Source organism: Meleagris gallopavo, chromosome 8 (assembly GCF_000146605.3).
Source record: "Meleagris gallopavo isolate NT-WF06-2002-E0010 breed Aviagen turkey brand Nicholas breeding stock chromosome 8, Turkey_5.1, whole genome shotgun sequence".
NCBI lineage: Eukaryota > Metazoa > Chordata > Aves > Galliformes > Phasianidae > Meleagris > Meleagris gallopavo.
Genome location: NC_015018.2, coordinates 20,853,414 through 20,869,661, shown reverse-complemented (window position 1 = coordinate 20,869,661; position 16,248 = coordinate 20,853,414). Strand labels below are relative to the sequence as shown.

At 36.6% G+C, this 16,248-nt stretch overlaps 1 protein-coding gene and 1 long non-coding RNA gene across 3 annotated transcripts in view; both read right to left on the bottom strand.

Annotated features, from left to right (window-relative positions):
- Positions 1-129, bottom strand: part of LOC104912016 (homeobox protein vex1) — a 1,819-nt gene extending 1,690 nt beyond the window's left edge. The window contains exon 1 of the mRNA XM_019617959.2: positions 3-129. Within this exon, the coding sequence (XP_019473504.2) occupies positions 3-129 (127 nt within the window). The remainder of the gene's footprint in view (positions 1-2) is intronic.
- A 9,413-nt stretch (positions 130-9,542) lies between these two features.
- LOC104911982 lies at positions 9,543-11,161 on the bottom strand. Of its 2 annotated transcripts, XR_004160527.1 has the most exons (4): positions 11,077-11,161; positions 10,396-10,599; positions 10,105-10,182; positions 9,543-9,881 (listed from the first exon to the last, which is right to left on the bottom strand). It is a non-coding gene; the product is annotated as an uncharacterized LOC104911982 (long non-coding RNA). The 2 variants fall into 2 exon arrangements; XR_004160526.1 differs by lacking the exon at positions 11,077-11,161 and having other exon boundaries at positions 10,396-11,063.
- Positions 11,162-16,248: the final 5,087 nt, after the last annotated feature.

Genomic DNA, 16,248 nt, shown 5'->3' with positions numbered 1-16,248 from the left:
GCTGTTGTTCTCCCGACGGCCGGCAGCAGCGGTCCCGCCGCGCGCCCCGCACTCCTCCTGAGCTGTGCGGTTATCCCCGTCGCGGCTGCTCTGCGCCAACCACTCCACGGAGAAGCGACCCTTCTCCATGATAGTGGGGCTTTCCCCGTTCTCTGAAACCGTCCCGGCGCTGGGAGCAAACATTTAAAGCGTTTTCCGCGGCGTGGCTCTCCGAGCATCAAATGAGGCCGAGAACAAAGGACCCCGTTGAGAGGCCTTTAATCTCCCTCTCAGGTGATTGTTACATCCGCCTAATCTCTGAGCGCCGCAGTTAGCGGGGCTCAAGGCTGCCTGACCTGGCGCCAAGTTCAGCCCTGAGTCACCCCCTGACCGTACAGCTCTGATAACCGCATCGCGGCCTGCGATGGCCGTTATGCCCCCGACTCCAACCACATCGTGATTTTCAGTCTTTTTCTCCCTGGGATGAAGGATGAGGATTCGGAAGGGGCTGGTGATGATGCACAGAGGGCTCTTTTGTAAGAGCTCACCCCGCATTTGGAGTTTTTCTTGCTTGCTTGGAGGAATTCTCTTGCCTTTCTATCAGCAAAAAGATCTGAGGTATGAATAAATGCTCCTTGGGCTTAGGAACAAGGGAAAAATAGGAAGTTCTGGTATCTTCTCATGATGCCCATGAGCAACATGCTGCTCTTTGTCAGCTCAGGGTGCATTGGTGCTGTTTGAACTTGAAGCATTTCACTGCTGCCCCCGAGGCTGAGGGCTGAGATAAGGGCTTTCTCTGTGCTCTGAAGTGCGCGGTGCAGTTGCTGACCTGTGTTTGTGCAGAATCTGAATCATAAAGAAGTTTTCACTGTGGGAAGAGTCGCAAGTAGGTTGCAGGGGCGTTAGCATGGCAGTTGGTGAGGTCATCTGTTAGAAACCAAGGTGGGAAGTTCTGAGTCCTCTAATAATGAGTAGAACAAGTTAATTTTTATGAATTCATTTAAGACTAGGACTGGACAGTGAAACTGTGCTTCAGGATGTTGGACAGGACAAGAAAGGCTGAGAAAATGACCAATTGGCTTGAAATACGTCCGTTCATGTCTTAAAACATCTCCTTCCCCCACACCCTAAAAAAATGTATGCATTTCAAAGTAAACAGTTCTGATGTTTTTATAAAGTAGATCAAAGAAGAGGAGTGTAAACTCTGTTCAGAGGCAGTCTGTTCGAGGATGATTCAGATAAGGGTGAGAAAAGAACCTCTTTTACGGTCTGAAGTGGGCTTGGGATGGCACAGTCCTTATCCTCTGCAAACACGGGCTAACACATTTACAGGTTGTTTCAGTAAACAGCCGCCACTACTTGAGTTTATACAGCCAGAGATAATGAACTAGCTTTCACACAGAGCCGAACGTGTTTGAGACATCATGTTAATTCGGAGACTTCAAAGAAATCCGTGTCACGGCGAAGTATTTGCAGAGAGCTGGCAAAAGTCAAATAATGCCACCCTTCGTGCCGTTTTCCTTTAAGGTTGTCTATATTTTCTGAGGTAATCGTGGTTTTCTTTTTCCTCTCATAAAATGCAGTAGGAATTACGTGCCCTTTTTCTTAGAGTGCTGAAACCTGACCAGGCGTTTTTAGAAGCTGCTTTGAGTGTGCTTCATACATATGTCCGCAGATCTTTTGTTCTCCTTGTTAATGAGAAGACTTCTCTTGAATGTCAAGTTGGGAGCTTTGCTCTCTCTCTCTCTTTCTTTCTTTTTTTTTTTTTTTCTAAAGAGGTCCCCCACCCACACCAATCTCTAACTTTTAAACACTACCAAGATGCAAGTTACAATTTGTACCTGTCCCTTTTAATGAAGAAAAACAATCAAAACCCAGAGAAATTTGGAGGAGGAGACTGTTGCTAAGTCTTCTTTGATGACAATGAGTCATAAGTACATTCAGAATGATTTGTCTGAAACGGACCATTACAGATAGTTTTAGTTAGCTTGGTTCCTAGTCCTATAAACAACTATAGAATTATAAGCATGTAATAAGTCAGTTAATAGTAAAAAATGCATGGTTGAATCTATTGATCAGAGAGTTTATTGTATAGAGAGCAGAACTTACAGTGCTGGTTAGAAACCTGCGTGTTAGTCCTGAAAAAAATGAGTTTTGTTGGGAAAAATTATAGAGACAGTCAACTTCTTAAGTGAATCATTACAATGCATTTAGTGTTACAGATAACATCTAATCACAAGGAGCAGTAAAACATCATTCCTTTATGTTATTGTTTCTACTTGTTAATTATTATTGTGCTGATGCTAGTAGATGAACAACAAAGGGGAGTTCCGCTATGATGGCAGCTCTAAAATTTGCATTTTATTGTTAATGCGGGGCTTAGTGTGCTTTGTTTTATTTCTGTAGTGATTGATGTTACTTATTTATTTATTTTACCCGACCAGATTGGAAGAATTGCCCTTACAGCTTTTGGGAGAAAAGCTTTAGTTTCAAAAGGCACAGGGAATAAATATATAATTTTTGTAATTATTACATTAATTTTCAGATTCGTGAAAGGATCAAAGACATGCAAAGAAATGCTTCCTCTTTTCTTTTTTTCTCGAGACCAAATTACTTAAGAAAACCTTCTTATAATTTGTACTTAAGAAGCTAAGAGTAGAAGTTTTCACCTTGTCCAGCATATACTGAAAACCACATATCTTTTTGGAGAAGAGGGAAAAAAGTAATCTCAATTTTTCCATCTGCTCTTAGTGAAGCCTCACACAGATCTGGATCAGAATTACTCTGAGAACTGCTGCTGAGGATAATGCATTTGCTTTTAAAATAATACAAGTATTTTTAATTTATGGTTGTAAGTAGCATAACATAGACATACTGTGCTGCTTCTTAACAGTACAACATATTGGAAACGCTATTTTTTGCCTTGGTATAATTGTTAGCAGAAGACCATGTTCTAACATGAGGTGGCTGTGGTGGCTGTCCTAGTTTTAAATACTGGCCCATTTCTTGTAAACAGAAGTGAGGTCATAACATCAAAGCTTTATTGTGATATCATGTGACTGCACTATAAAAAATGTTTAGTGTTCTCCTATGTTATAATCTCAGTGTTAAAACTAAAAAACTAAACCAAACTCATTTTTTGTTCAACACCATCGTTTATTTGTAATATCTTTCTGCCACTTGATACTGCCGTTGATATTGTACCTTTTTTGTTTGTTTTTGTTTTTGTTTTCTCTTCATGTGCAGAACAAAACTAAACAAGGACTTCAGCAAAACTAGAAGGCACGCATGTGGCCATGAAAGTTATAAGCATGAGAACGACTCATGTTTTAAGGGACTAACGCTATTCATGCTTTATGTGTTATAACAGTGATTTAACTGAGGTGCAGAGTGTAGTTTAAAGCGTCCCTCACACCCTTCAAAGGATTCTGATGGAGTAATTGCAAGGCTGTAAGTGAACACCACGCGAGGGCAATTACAATTTAAAGGGTCATTGCTGCGTATTCCTACTTAGCAATTATCACTCAGTAGATCCTGTGGTGAAACACCCATCTGGTCTTTCATTGATTGTTAGCCCTTTCTGTGATCACCTAGAGGACAGAAAGCACAAAGATCTGTTTCTTATAGGCTAGAGAGGTGCATTGGAAGAGTAACTGCTCCATATCTTAGGCTGTGAAATACTGATAACCTTTCATGACTGAGTTTTCTGGTTTTCTTTTGGTTATTTCAGTGCACTGTCTTATAGTAATTAATGTGTTTTAGTTATTGCCTCAGTTGTGAAGAAAAGCAGTAGTTGTTCAGCACTGGTTTGGTTATGGAAAATATTAACATGTAGCAGCTGGGTTTTTGGCCAGTATGCTAGCAGTGAAGGTATCTATATATATAATGAAGTGCACCGAGGATTAATTCAATCATTTGAAAAAATTCTAAGGACACTCATTCATTTCCACCTTGAATGAAGGATACACTCAGCTAAATGACATGTTTTCAGTAGAACTAGCAGCTCTGGTGTTGAAGGGAGATGTCTCCCTTACCTGCATGCGTTCTTCCACATGCTCTTCTGATCTGTCAAGGAGTCTGCTTATGTTTTCAGCTAGTAATAAGCAAATGGGAAAGAAAAAATCAGGTGCCTTTTTAACAACTGTGAGAGCTAAACCCAAAAGGCTGGATGAGCTCCACAGCCTGTACAGAGGAATGCATGGAAATGGGATGATTCCTATTAGTAGTGAATGATATTGATGCTTTTGATAGATGAACAGTTTTTACATTCAGGAGGTCAGTATAGCTGCTCTTTTTGTCCAGATGGAGAGACTAAGATAAGAAGTACTTTGTTTACAGTCAAAGTGGTGATATTCAGAGTTATAGTCAAATAAAAATTTCTAATGGAAATTGATAACTGTTACATAGCTATATTCATGTTTACATGGAAGGGTTCTATAAAACTATGTAATTAAAATTGTAGATTTAACTCCATGTCAGTTACATTCATCCTTCAATTAGCTATCAGCATTTAGTTTTTCATATAAGCTGAATGCATCTAATTGCCAATGATTAAAGATAATCCTTTCCATTTCAATCCAGTTGTCTCCTATGTATTGAATTGTTCATCTTACACAACATTTTGCCATCTCGGGAAACAGAGCTGGCAAAAAACATATTAACGTAGGAAATACTGCTTTTGCTAACAGATTATCAACTAACCTCTGTAGGATCATCATATAGAAAGTTTGTGAAACGTTAAAAGAAGCTCTCTGAAACATCATCTCATACATTTAGGTATTCTCAAAAGAGCAAATAAAATTATTATGGGTTATTTAAAAAGAAAAAAATAACTAAAGTATATACACTACTTTTGTGTATTGCAGAAAAATATTTTGGATTTATACTTATGTTTGTTGAAGTAGTGTTTTAAAGGCAATGTTTGGAATTCTTAGCTACTTCTTCCCAGGAGAGTGGTTGGGCATTAGCACAGGCTGCCCAGGGTGGTGATGGAGTCACTGTCCCTGGAGGTGTTCAAGAAACATTTAGATGTTGTACTGAGGGACATGGTTTAATGGGAAATACTGGTGACAGGTGGATGGTTGGGCTGGATGATCTCAGAGGTCTTTTCCAACCTTGGTAATTCTATGATTCTATAATACAGTATGGCTTGATATCTTCATTTCTAGATTGACTCTATTTTGTAGGACTGATTTGCAGAAGCATATGTAACACAATAGTAATTAAGTCACGACTTTTTGGGGGGATTATTTTCACTTCATAGCTTTCTCTTTGCCAGCTGAGCACTCTGATTATATTAGCTTTACTTTATAGTATGTTTTCTATTCTTTGCTGCTGTACTTCAGGATGAATGATGCTTGCATTGTGAAGGACCTTTTATGACGGTGCTGAATTGCATCACTCTGAGCACTTCACAGTACTTAAAAAAGAATCTGCTAATGGGCTAAACACAAGCACTTCCATTTGTTATTTACTACATATAACTGTAATTCAGCAATGGTTAAGTAGTAGCTTAGTTTTAACAGTGCACTGTGCTCCTGTAAAAGGATAGTCTGTTATTGCTTTCAAGCTCTCTCTGACACTGGGTGATGTTTTTCTTGTGTAAGGGATATCATGTAAAAATGAAAAAAAAAATTAAAATAGAAACACACTATTTGGAATTAAAATAGAAACAGTGCTCAATCTGAATTCAAAACCTGCCTCCTCCCCTGACATAGTATGAGACCAAAAATTAAACAAATATTCTTGCATTTTTCTTATCTAAAAAAAATGACCTGCTCACACAGGAAGTTTGAGCTTGACAGAAGAAATAAGTTGTCAGAAGTTTGATATGTAATTACTATTTCTTTGTTTTGAGATTTTCCTTTCTGCTTTCCCTTCACTTGCTGAACACCTTTCTAAACCTATGGCTGACAAACCTTTGATCCTGTAGAATGAAGGAAGACACTTAAGGAGGAAAAAAAATGTATAGGACTAGAAATACTGAGTTCAGGCTGCATTGTAATACGTGTGTCTTATGAGATGGAATTAAGTTTGTATGTAGTTCTGTGTTTTTTTGTTGTTGTTTTGTTTTCTAACTTTTTAGCTCTTAGTTTGCTTAATCATTTTAAAGATTTATTAAGAACAAGACAAACAACAAAAAAAACCCAACATGTATCAAAGCTCACAACATTTTGGTAATGGGAATAATTATTGTTATTCGGAGTCCTGGAGGGCAGAAACAACACGATGGTCAAGGGTGTTCCCTCCTCTGTTTCCTCATATGCTTCACAAAAGCCCAATCCTTTATTTCCTGCATTTCTGCTTTCATAAGCCCAATCTTTCCTGGTTTGTCGTGCTCTTATCCCTCACTTCTCATCCCAGCTGCTTCCTTCTTGCCGTACCTACCCGGGAACTGTCAGCAGGGGGAGCGCTGAGAACGCGGCAGAGACGCTCTGTTCAATGGGCTGCAGTGGGAAAAGTGCTGCCCGGCCCGTGCACTTCGCAGCTGGAGCATGCTGTGACAGAGAGAAAAACACCGAGTTCTCATCGTGTTGTCTATGGAAATCTAGTGTGAAATCTAGTTGTTATGACTCAGATTTTTGAGGGGAGTGCATTTGGGGCTCATTTGAAAGTGAGATAAATTTTCAAGAGGCAAAGAACAGGTTTACACACATAATACTTCTTTATGAATGTTGAGTCCAGGTATTAAGGATGGGAAGAATTAGAGTGCATCAATTGAATTGTTACACCATTTGTTTGATGGAGTAAAAAAATAGATTAGTCCCAAACTGAGATATGATAAGTAGGAGGTTGTGGTGGGCTTTTTTCCCTATGTACATATGTGTAAAATTCTCCCTTCGCTGAGTTTCCCAGTGTAAATACAAAGTTAACAGAGCAAAAAAAAATTAAAAAAATTAAAAAAAATCTAACTTAAAATCGAGGACATTTGACTTTATGGATTTATTAAAGAGTTCACTGGGGGGGTCAGAAAACTGATGCATGGTAAGAAGGAGGAGGAAGGGGTACAGGACTTTTCAGCAATATTGATCTCATCAGTTCTTCATATGGATCCTTTCATTCTTGTTTACACACTGTACTGAGATGGATGGTTTTTATATCTTCAGGGGAAAAAAAATGTTTTATGTGGATGCTGGAATGTGAATTTGAGCTCTTAGCTTTAGCTTAAAATGAACCTTGATGTCCAAAGTAGTAAGTTGTGAGTAAAAATGTTCTTAGTTGCAAGATGCACCTTTCAGAAATACTTTGCTTTCCCACTCTCACTTATGCCTGTGCTGACAGGTATTCTCACTACCTGTATCATTACCTGTCTCTACACTTATCTCTGTAGAAAAATTATTCATGTCAGTGTATTTTTGAAAGCAGCTGAGATGAACATATTTCCCTCTAGCTAAGTTTGGCACCTTTTCCTCGGGCAAATCTGTCATGGGCATTTGTGTGTGAGTATAGAGGAAATTTAAACACTCTTTTTTTTTTTTCCCTCAAATTGCAATTTCAAAGATATTCCCTTTCAAAATAAGCAGCTTCTCTTCCTCCATTCTGGTAATGCATTGATTTTTCTGGAAGATACACTGGATCAGGTAATTGACTTGGCTGAAAAAAAAGTACTGCAGAATTCTTTGTTCTATCTTTTCGGGCTCACTAGTACTCTGATCTAGGTGAAAGCACAGATAAAATGAGGCAAAGGCAGGAATAGGGAGTCATGGGAATTTCAAAAGTGCTCATGTAACACTCATTGTTACCAAATATGAGGGTTTGATTTCTGAAGTAGACATTATTTCCAGTCTTGTAAAATTGTTGCAAGCAGTGAAAATGAAAAATTTTGAGTGTAAGGTAGGCTGACTTCTGAGTGGGGTTCTTGAGTTAGGTTGTTTCTGATATAATAAATCGCTTCAGGTATAAATAAAGCCCAAAATGTTAATCAGTATCTCCCATTCCTATATATGTAAAATATAGAGAGGGAGGAGGGACAAATAAATAGAAGGTTAGTTATAATTTGGAAAATACACAAAAGAGCTAAATACTTGCTTTAAAAAATAATTATCAAGTGTTCCTACAGGTATCATGCTACATAGAATAACTTTAATTACAGTATTATGCTTTATTATGATTTAACCTGTTATGTATGTGCTGTATATTTGGTGACATTAGCTATGTCACATATTTATTGGCAGTTCAAAATTGGATGTCTGAAGTGATTTTCATGTGTAGAAATGATGAATAGCATGTAGTCCTGCAAGGAACATCTTGTGCAAGGAGGTTGTGGATGCCCCATCTCTGGATGCATTCAAGGCCAGGCTGGATGTGGCTCTGGGCAGCCTGTTCTAGTGGCTGGCAGGAATACCACTGCACATAGCAGTGGCGTTGAAACTCGATGATCATTGTGGTTTTTTTCAACCCAGGACATTCTATGATTTTATGATTTATTTGTCCTTACTGAGTGATTTCTCTTGATATCAGTGATGTGCCTACATTTGCACTGTTTATTGAACTGATAATTCTGGTAATTTATCTTTATAAATTTATATACAGTTTCCAATTTTAAACTCTTCTCTGCTGTTATTTGCTTGTACATCTTGTTTCAGAATTGGGAGTTACAGTATTTTAAATTAGTTTCAAGTATCACATCTAAGTACAAGCTGATACTATAAATTTATGCATAATGTATCTGCAAAACATCTAGTTAAAAATCAATGCAACCTACAATACTGAAACAAATCTTGTTTCAGATGAGAAATGGAAAAAAAAATACTATTACACATTACAGAATAGAGAGGAACATTTGTATTAGAGTGAAGCCTGGCTTGATTAAGTTCCAGTCATTGCAATGGAAAGTGTTGGTGTTTATTATAATGCAACCAAAGGTTATTTTGGAGGATTATATATATATATGTATATTTAAATAGAGTTGTATTATTCTGATCATGTTTCTGCTGATAGAAAACTACCCCAGCTCTGTAGAGAAAACTTGAACATAAAATTACTTTTGAACCATAAACGAGTAAATTGCATTAGTTTCCTTCTTTTACTGGAGGTAGATTTGAAATGATCTAGAATAATAAATAATCAAAAGACTATTCGTCCTTTGCAACTCAGTGCTTCCCTCTTCAGCATCAGTGTTCACCATGGTATTGACTAATACTTTGTTTTTTTTATTTTAGTATCAGATATTTTATATTCATATCTGTAGATGGAGGTAGTATGTCCAAACTTCCCCCCCTTTCCCTCCCCTTATCCCCCAAATTCTGTTATTCTGTTCCTGGAAGGTTTGTAGGTTAAATTTATATATTATGTGAGATGTATTCAAGGTAAAATGTATGCTCTGTAGTGCAATTTAATGTTTTATTTTATGGTTAGATTTAAGTTAAGTGGTGCTTCCGCGATCCGCCCCGGCCTCCCTCCTCTCCCCCCCCCCCCCTTTATTTACATTTTATCTTGTTTTATGTGCCTTTTTTCCATCTTTATATGTAGTAATTCTGCAGGTTTCACTTGATTCTGATTAACAGAATTAGTATTTCTTTATGTAAAAAAAGCTTTCCAGTCTTTACAAATGAGATAAAGAATATTACAACATCTTAAGATATTTATTTCATCTAGAATAACATGGCACAATAATAAGCAAGTAAAATGGCTGGTTGTGTACACAGTATTACTTTCTCCATGCATGGAGTTTTGCAAACCTTGTTAGAATTTGTTGTATAGGGTAACACAAACTTCTGAACAGTGTGTGAAACTTTGGGTTTTTATTTGACACACAGTATATTCAGCTACATGGTTCCATAATATTTTCCACAGAACTGATATGATACATCTTTTTTTTAGACTAAACAAAATAAACTGAACAGAAATATAACAAAATGTTAACAGGAAAATAAAAATCTCCAGTTTCTCTTCAAAGATGCCTGTGAATAAAAAGAGAAGAAAAAAATTAGTATGCTTATTACTTGATTAACTATTTACCAAATGTCTGTCTTAACAAGTAAGAATTTACAAGCTGGCATAATATGAGGTACTTAGAATCTTGTAGGATTGGGTCCTAAGAATAACTAGTACGTTGTAGACACCCAACCTGGATAGCATACACATGGCCTTGCCACATGACGAAGCCTCCATGCCCTGACTTACAGTGCAGTCTGTGAAAACTGAGTCCAAGAGAGGTTTCGTGTTGCACTTCTGCAGTCTGTGACTCTGTTCCTCTTACTTCTGAAGGTTTATGGGAATAACAAATTCAGAAATATTAGCAATGCATTTACTGCAGATGAAACAGTTTACCAAACAGTATGTTAAATAATTGGGTAGATACTTAAAATACTATTTTCTCACAGAATTAAGTCACAATGAATTACAAATGAGATTAAACAATACCACTACCTTGTGTTCATTTTTTGATGTGAAGTGAGTGTTACATAAACTAACCTTTCATTTCTTTGTATGTCTATTTCCTCCATACATTTCGATAGTCATCTCGACAGCGCTGTTTGGAACGAATGGCGAAGTACCTCAGTCGCCCCATTTTCCCATGCTCTATGCCTCTTTAGATCAAACTCTCAAAGAAGTATATGCATAGGAAAAAGGAACAACGAGCCAAATCAAGATGTGGCGAGAGTATGAAGAATAAACCTGTAATAAATAAAAAATGCATAGATTAATAAGACTTGAAACTAAATGTATTTTTGAAGTGCTTTTTCTTTTTGATTCAGTGCTACAGTTGTTAAAAGATAGTCAAGGCTAGAACCGAGGTTAAAAGCACAAAACAAATAACTTTAATCCCTGGGGATCAACAGGGACTTGACAGTATTTAGTATGTTATAAATCCAGTGTAATTTCCTATTCTGAAATACATACAAGAAAATGAATCTCTCGGAAAGAAGAAATGTGGTCATTTTTGTAGCAGGGATCAGAAGCTGAATTATAAGTCAGTAAAAGTACACTATCTTCTTTTAATGAAGTTAACTGCTGCACAATATTTAAGACTTGGACTTAAAGGCTGCGAAAATATGTGTTAGAATTACCCACTGAATATATGAGAGGAGAAAAAAAAGAGTTATATCTTACAAAGTACTGAAAAATTAACCCCGAAACAAAAGAAAGACGTACCTGTTTAGCTGTCTGATGCCGGGATTGCAATAGCTTCGTTTTCATGAGAATTTATGTCTTGCTCAAGACCTTGAAGAAATATGAACAATACGATGTAACTGTTTTCGTAAGTGATAATCCGTTTGCCCCTTGCCAAGGTCTTTGCTGCACCTGCAGATTGGGTGCGCAAAAAGCGCTGCTTTGTAGAACTTCTGAAAACTTGAGAAGTATCATTCATGTGTTGGGGGAAGGTAAAAAAAAAAAAATAAATGGGAGTGCAGCAGACAACAGGACTGATAGGAATAATTGAAGTGATGACTTGAAATGTGCGCTGAGAATGAAAATTTATCATCTGTTTTCTTTCACATACGTCAATGGTTTGGAAAATGTAAGTCTGGGAGAGGACTTCTTGTTCTGAAAGGCTCTGCTGTGTTTTCTGTCTACTACCCCCCTTCTTTCAGAGCAAAGTGTTTTTTTGAGAATCTCTATCAATGTCCTTCACTGAAATACAACTTTACTAGGGAGATATCAAGGCCTGTGTACAAGGCTTTTCTCTCCTTATCCAGGCACCAGTGAGGCTCCCTGCTGGATGCCAAGGCTGGGAAACATCTTTCACAGTATTTAATCCTATTTTTTTTTTTAACAAATTCTTCAACCTTTCTTCAAGCTTTCAAGGCGCTGTCTTTCCTTTAGGATCTTTGTAATGGTACAACACTTGATTGACTACATAAAGGTTTTATGAATTAGGAGAAATCTGGAGAGATCAGCTTAAATTATTTGGAATTGATTCAGGTTAATTCAGAATACTTCAGTGCCACATGTAGCAGCAGTGCTGTTACATGCTAGTGATTATGCATAAGTTTGGACAATCCCAAAATTCATTACATCTACTCTTTCAGCGTTAGATTTTTTTTTTTTTCATTAGACTCCTAGTCTTCATTTTGTAATCTCAGGCTCAGTTTGTTCATTTTTATCATGACAAACAGTCACTGCAATCTGTCCTGTGTACAGAGCCTCGAAATAAAAAGACATGTATGTATTTTTTTGTGGTGTATTTTTCCCTAAATTTTTACGAAAGATATAATTGATTCTTTCAGTTTTTCTTCAGAGAAGCTCTGTGCTTCTGGACTGAAGCTATCCTACTTGTGTTTCAAAGGAAGTGTTTTGTGCTACGTAACATGAAATGCTTGCTTCGGCTGTGTTCAGCCTTTAATCAGACAATTATATCACTGGGAAAGAAAAAACCTATCCCGCACAAACATACGGAGTTTTTACAGCAACTTTAGAAGATAGAGCATTAAATTGCTGGATCAGCAGCTGGCCCATAGGCAGTGTTTAATCATGAGTCCTAGGCCATCTAATGCAGAGTGAGCACCTTAAGAAACATGAAATATTATGTTTTGAAATAAGCTTGTACACAAAGTTTTGATAAGGGCTGTATCCACAGAAGTCCTTAATGAAATCTGATGTGAGGCCTGTCAGTTCCACCATTATGAATAAGAGTGGCAGTACAGATGTGTTCTCCCAAAGTAGTAAGATTCTTTACTTGTGTATGAAGGAGAGGTCTCTTGATTTGACATATTTTTTTCTGGTTTATAATTGGTATTATTGATTGGAAAATCGCTGGTACAGGCGGTAGGTAATTTAATGGTCTCTCAGGAACAAAATGAAAGTGTATTTGATTTGGATTGCAGAATTAGACCTTCAGTAAGTGATGCATTTTATTCTGAGAGATAAATAGAGAAGGCATATTTGAAATTGTAGATAAAAGATGACAAGAACACATTTGTCAGTCGTTTGCCTTTGATGCTGAATACAAAGAGGTGATCTGATCCCTTTTAGCCTTGGTACATGATTTCTGAAACGCCCTCCATTAAGGCTTTCCTCTGACGGGAAGAATATCTACAGCTACTGTAAAATAGGGTTACCCGAAATTCTAATGTGTACAAGGGTTGATGATGTCAATGTTTTACAAATTTGATGAGTAATTTGGTATAATGTTTGTATTTAGTACTTTTCCTATGAAAAGATACATGCAAACTTCAGTTTGTGCATATATGTGTGTAAAACTGTGGATCATACCTATAAGCTGATTGTTTTTATTAATTATTTTTATTAAGTGCAGCTGAATTGTGCAGAATGATGCATCTTAGTGAATAGCCTTTGTTTCAATACTCTCTGAGCAGTTAATGAGATTCAAAGTATCAGCTATCTTGTAATGTACTTGCAAAATGGCAGATTTTAGGTACTTGTGAAGGTCTGGAACACACTTTTTCATCAGCTTACACAAGAGTTGTCTCTTAGATTTTGTTTTAAATGATGCAAAAGGAAGGTTTTATTTCATTTATGCGTGGTTGTGTGTCTGTACAGATTTGCTCATGGGCCTCAGGATGTGTTTTTCATTTCTTCCCCCCCTCCCTCCCACCCCTTTGGCTTGTATTACTTATAGGGCTTTTTGTAGAATCTTAATTCATAAGGTTTCACGCTCTGTGGGAGCAAGGATGAAGTATATTGAAAAAAGTTTCACTTAAAACATGATGTGAATGTTAAAGAGTAAAAATATCTCAATGTTGGGGAGGGGAATTTTGCTTACAGAGTTTGATTAGATATTGTCAAATCTACATTTTTCAATCAATAGTTTTGTATAAATTAAGACTGCCTGCAGTGATGTAGAGCTATTTGGCTTCGAGTTGCTTTGTGTAGCTACCTGAAAATATGGAAGTACTATGCTGTTATAATCAGCATTCATAATTTCTAATGTGAAGATCTGAATGTACAATGCCTTGTTATAAGTGAGGGCTGGCACAAATTTCTACTTGCAAAATAAATTCTCAGTGGAACATGCAAGCAAAAGGTGAAGAAAGTTTGTGCTGAGTTTCCTTCTGGCTGATTTTAAGTAAAATAATAAGATACATGGTACACTGATCAGGCAGGTCACGTTGTGCAGAGGTTTGCTTTTACACTGAGTGACTAACAGGATAAAGAGAGTTCTGTGTTCCAGGACAGTGGGCTACTAGAATATCTGTCTTGTAAATTCTTGGTATGTGAATTCTGGCCTGTCAGTATCTGGTTCCTTCACAAAGCCCAAATACTGGATTGTCAAGGATAAACCAAAGTCTCTTCTGTTTGACCGTTCCTTTTCCAAAATGAAATAAACAAATGCATCAGCTTTCCATTTATTATTGAGAGATGATTAACTTAACAGGATCACAAAAATACTAGCATTGTCTTTTCAATAGTCTAATGCTGAAAATAGTTACAAATCTGGCAATTATACCTTGATATGTAAACTCTCCCTTTTCATGTTTGTGCAGCAAGTGTACTATTTTACAGTGAACCTGGAAGTCATTCCATGTGGGGCAATGCTGGCTATTTTTGTGATGTCAACCTGTGATGACTTATTTTTCTGATGTTAAGAAATACTTTCATTTATTTTTATTTTCACTTTTTCAGTGAAGTCCCAAGAGAACAATATTCCTTCTTTAGCATTGGATGTAATTCAAATGTTTATTAATATGTTGTCCTAAGTGGGGCAAAACATCAAGTATAATAAAATTATTTTGATTTTTTTTTTGTTTTGTTTTGTATTCTTTCCTGTTGTGCAAAAGAGGAGCAGCCTCTTTTACTTTGAGGGGCTATCATACATAATCAGCACAAATACCGGTCTCCCTTCATTCACTACTAAGAAGTTTGTGCTTCTGATGAATCAAAGATGACAATGTTCACTGCTACTTTTTCAAAGGAGATTCTTTGGCTTTCTACTTTACGTCATGTTTTTACTTACACGTTTAAAATCTTTTGATTAGCTTTCTAGAAATCTTCTGTTATAATTCACCTTTTGCCATGGTACAGTAACTTACTTGACAGGTTGCTGTGGGGCTGATCGCGTTGCTCATTGTGCTGACTAATTAGTCAGAACTAATTTGTGATGCTAATTGTCTTATTTTTTTCACCCACTCCCTGATCTCTGACAAGAATTCTTTATTCTCTAACGGGCACAACAGAATATAGTCAGGTTCTGTGATCAGGGCTTTAATAATTAAGTTAGTGATGAATTCTATTCAGTGAAGCTGGAGATCTGCATTTCCCTGCATATTTCATACACAATAAATAAATAAAAATATATAGGCCCTTAAACAGCCTTGGTGGAGCTGCCAGGGTCTGTACAGACAAAGCTGCTGAATTTGAATTATGGCCCAGTGAAGTTTATAAATTTGTAATTTATTCTGTCATACAGTAGGCTGGACTAATACATGTAATTAATTTGAGGTAAAATTACAATGGAAAACACAAATGTGCTGTAGATGTGCATGTTCTTTATTTCTGATATTAGACTTTGGAAGTTTTGCATGGTAATACTCTGCTCATGTCGAAATTCTTAATGAGTATAAATTATTTCACTATTTAGTGTCTAAAGTTTTAGATGCTTTGCTAAGAGCAGGACCTTTGCTGTTCAATTTAGGAAAATATACTGAAAGTATGAAAGCAGGTGGTAAGTGATTCTTGCAAAAATGTTGCATAAAATCTGATTATATAAGCAAGAGAGAATGAGATTTCTGGTTTGAAAATATCAAATTATAATTCTGTCACTAGATAAATTATGATATACTTTTTTATTAAATTGTTTTAAAATGAAGACCCAAGAAATGTGCTCAGATAGTTGGAGGGTAAGTATTAAAAATATGCTATTAAAATGAATTGTGATGATCAAACATGTTGGAAAGAAAGTTTGCATTCTTTGTATTTGAAAGAATGAAGTTGGCAAGCATGCTAACTGCTAAAAGAATGCAATATATGGTAGCTGACCTTCAAAATTCTTTTCCTGGGCCGAGCAGCATGAGCAAAGTTGATTGTTTGCAAATTGTAGGATAAAAAAGTAATGAAACTAAACTGTAGTAAACTCATATTTGGAGATCTGCTCAGCATTCACTGAAATCAAATTCGATCTGCAAATCAAAACAGAAACTGATCCTAATCAAATGGATTCATTAGAAATTCAACACACCTAATAATATTTCTCTTTTGTGAGTAGGGTTTTGTATCTGAGCATTTTCATGTTCCACTCTATAGTTACTAATGTAAAGGAAAATTTTTCTACCTCTCATTGTCCCCGCTGTTCTTTTTGAGGAGAACATTATCTGACTCTTTTGGATATTTTGATGTCTTCCCTTTCCCCTCTTCCTCATATTTTTT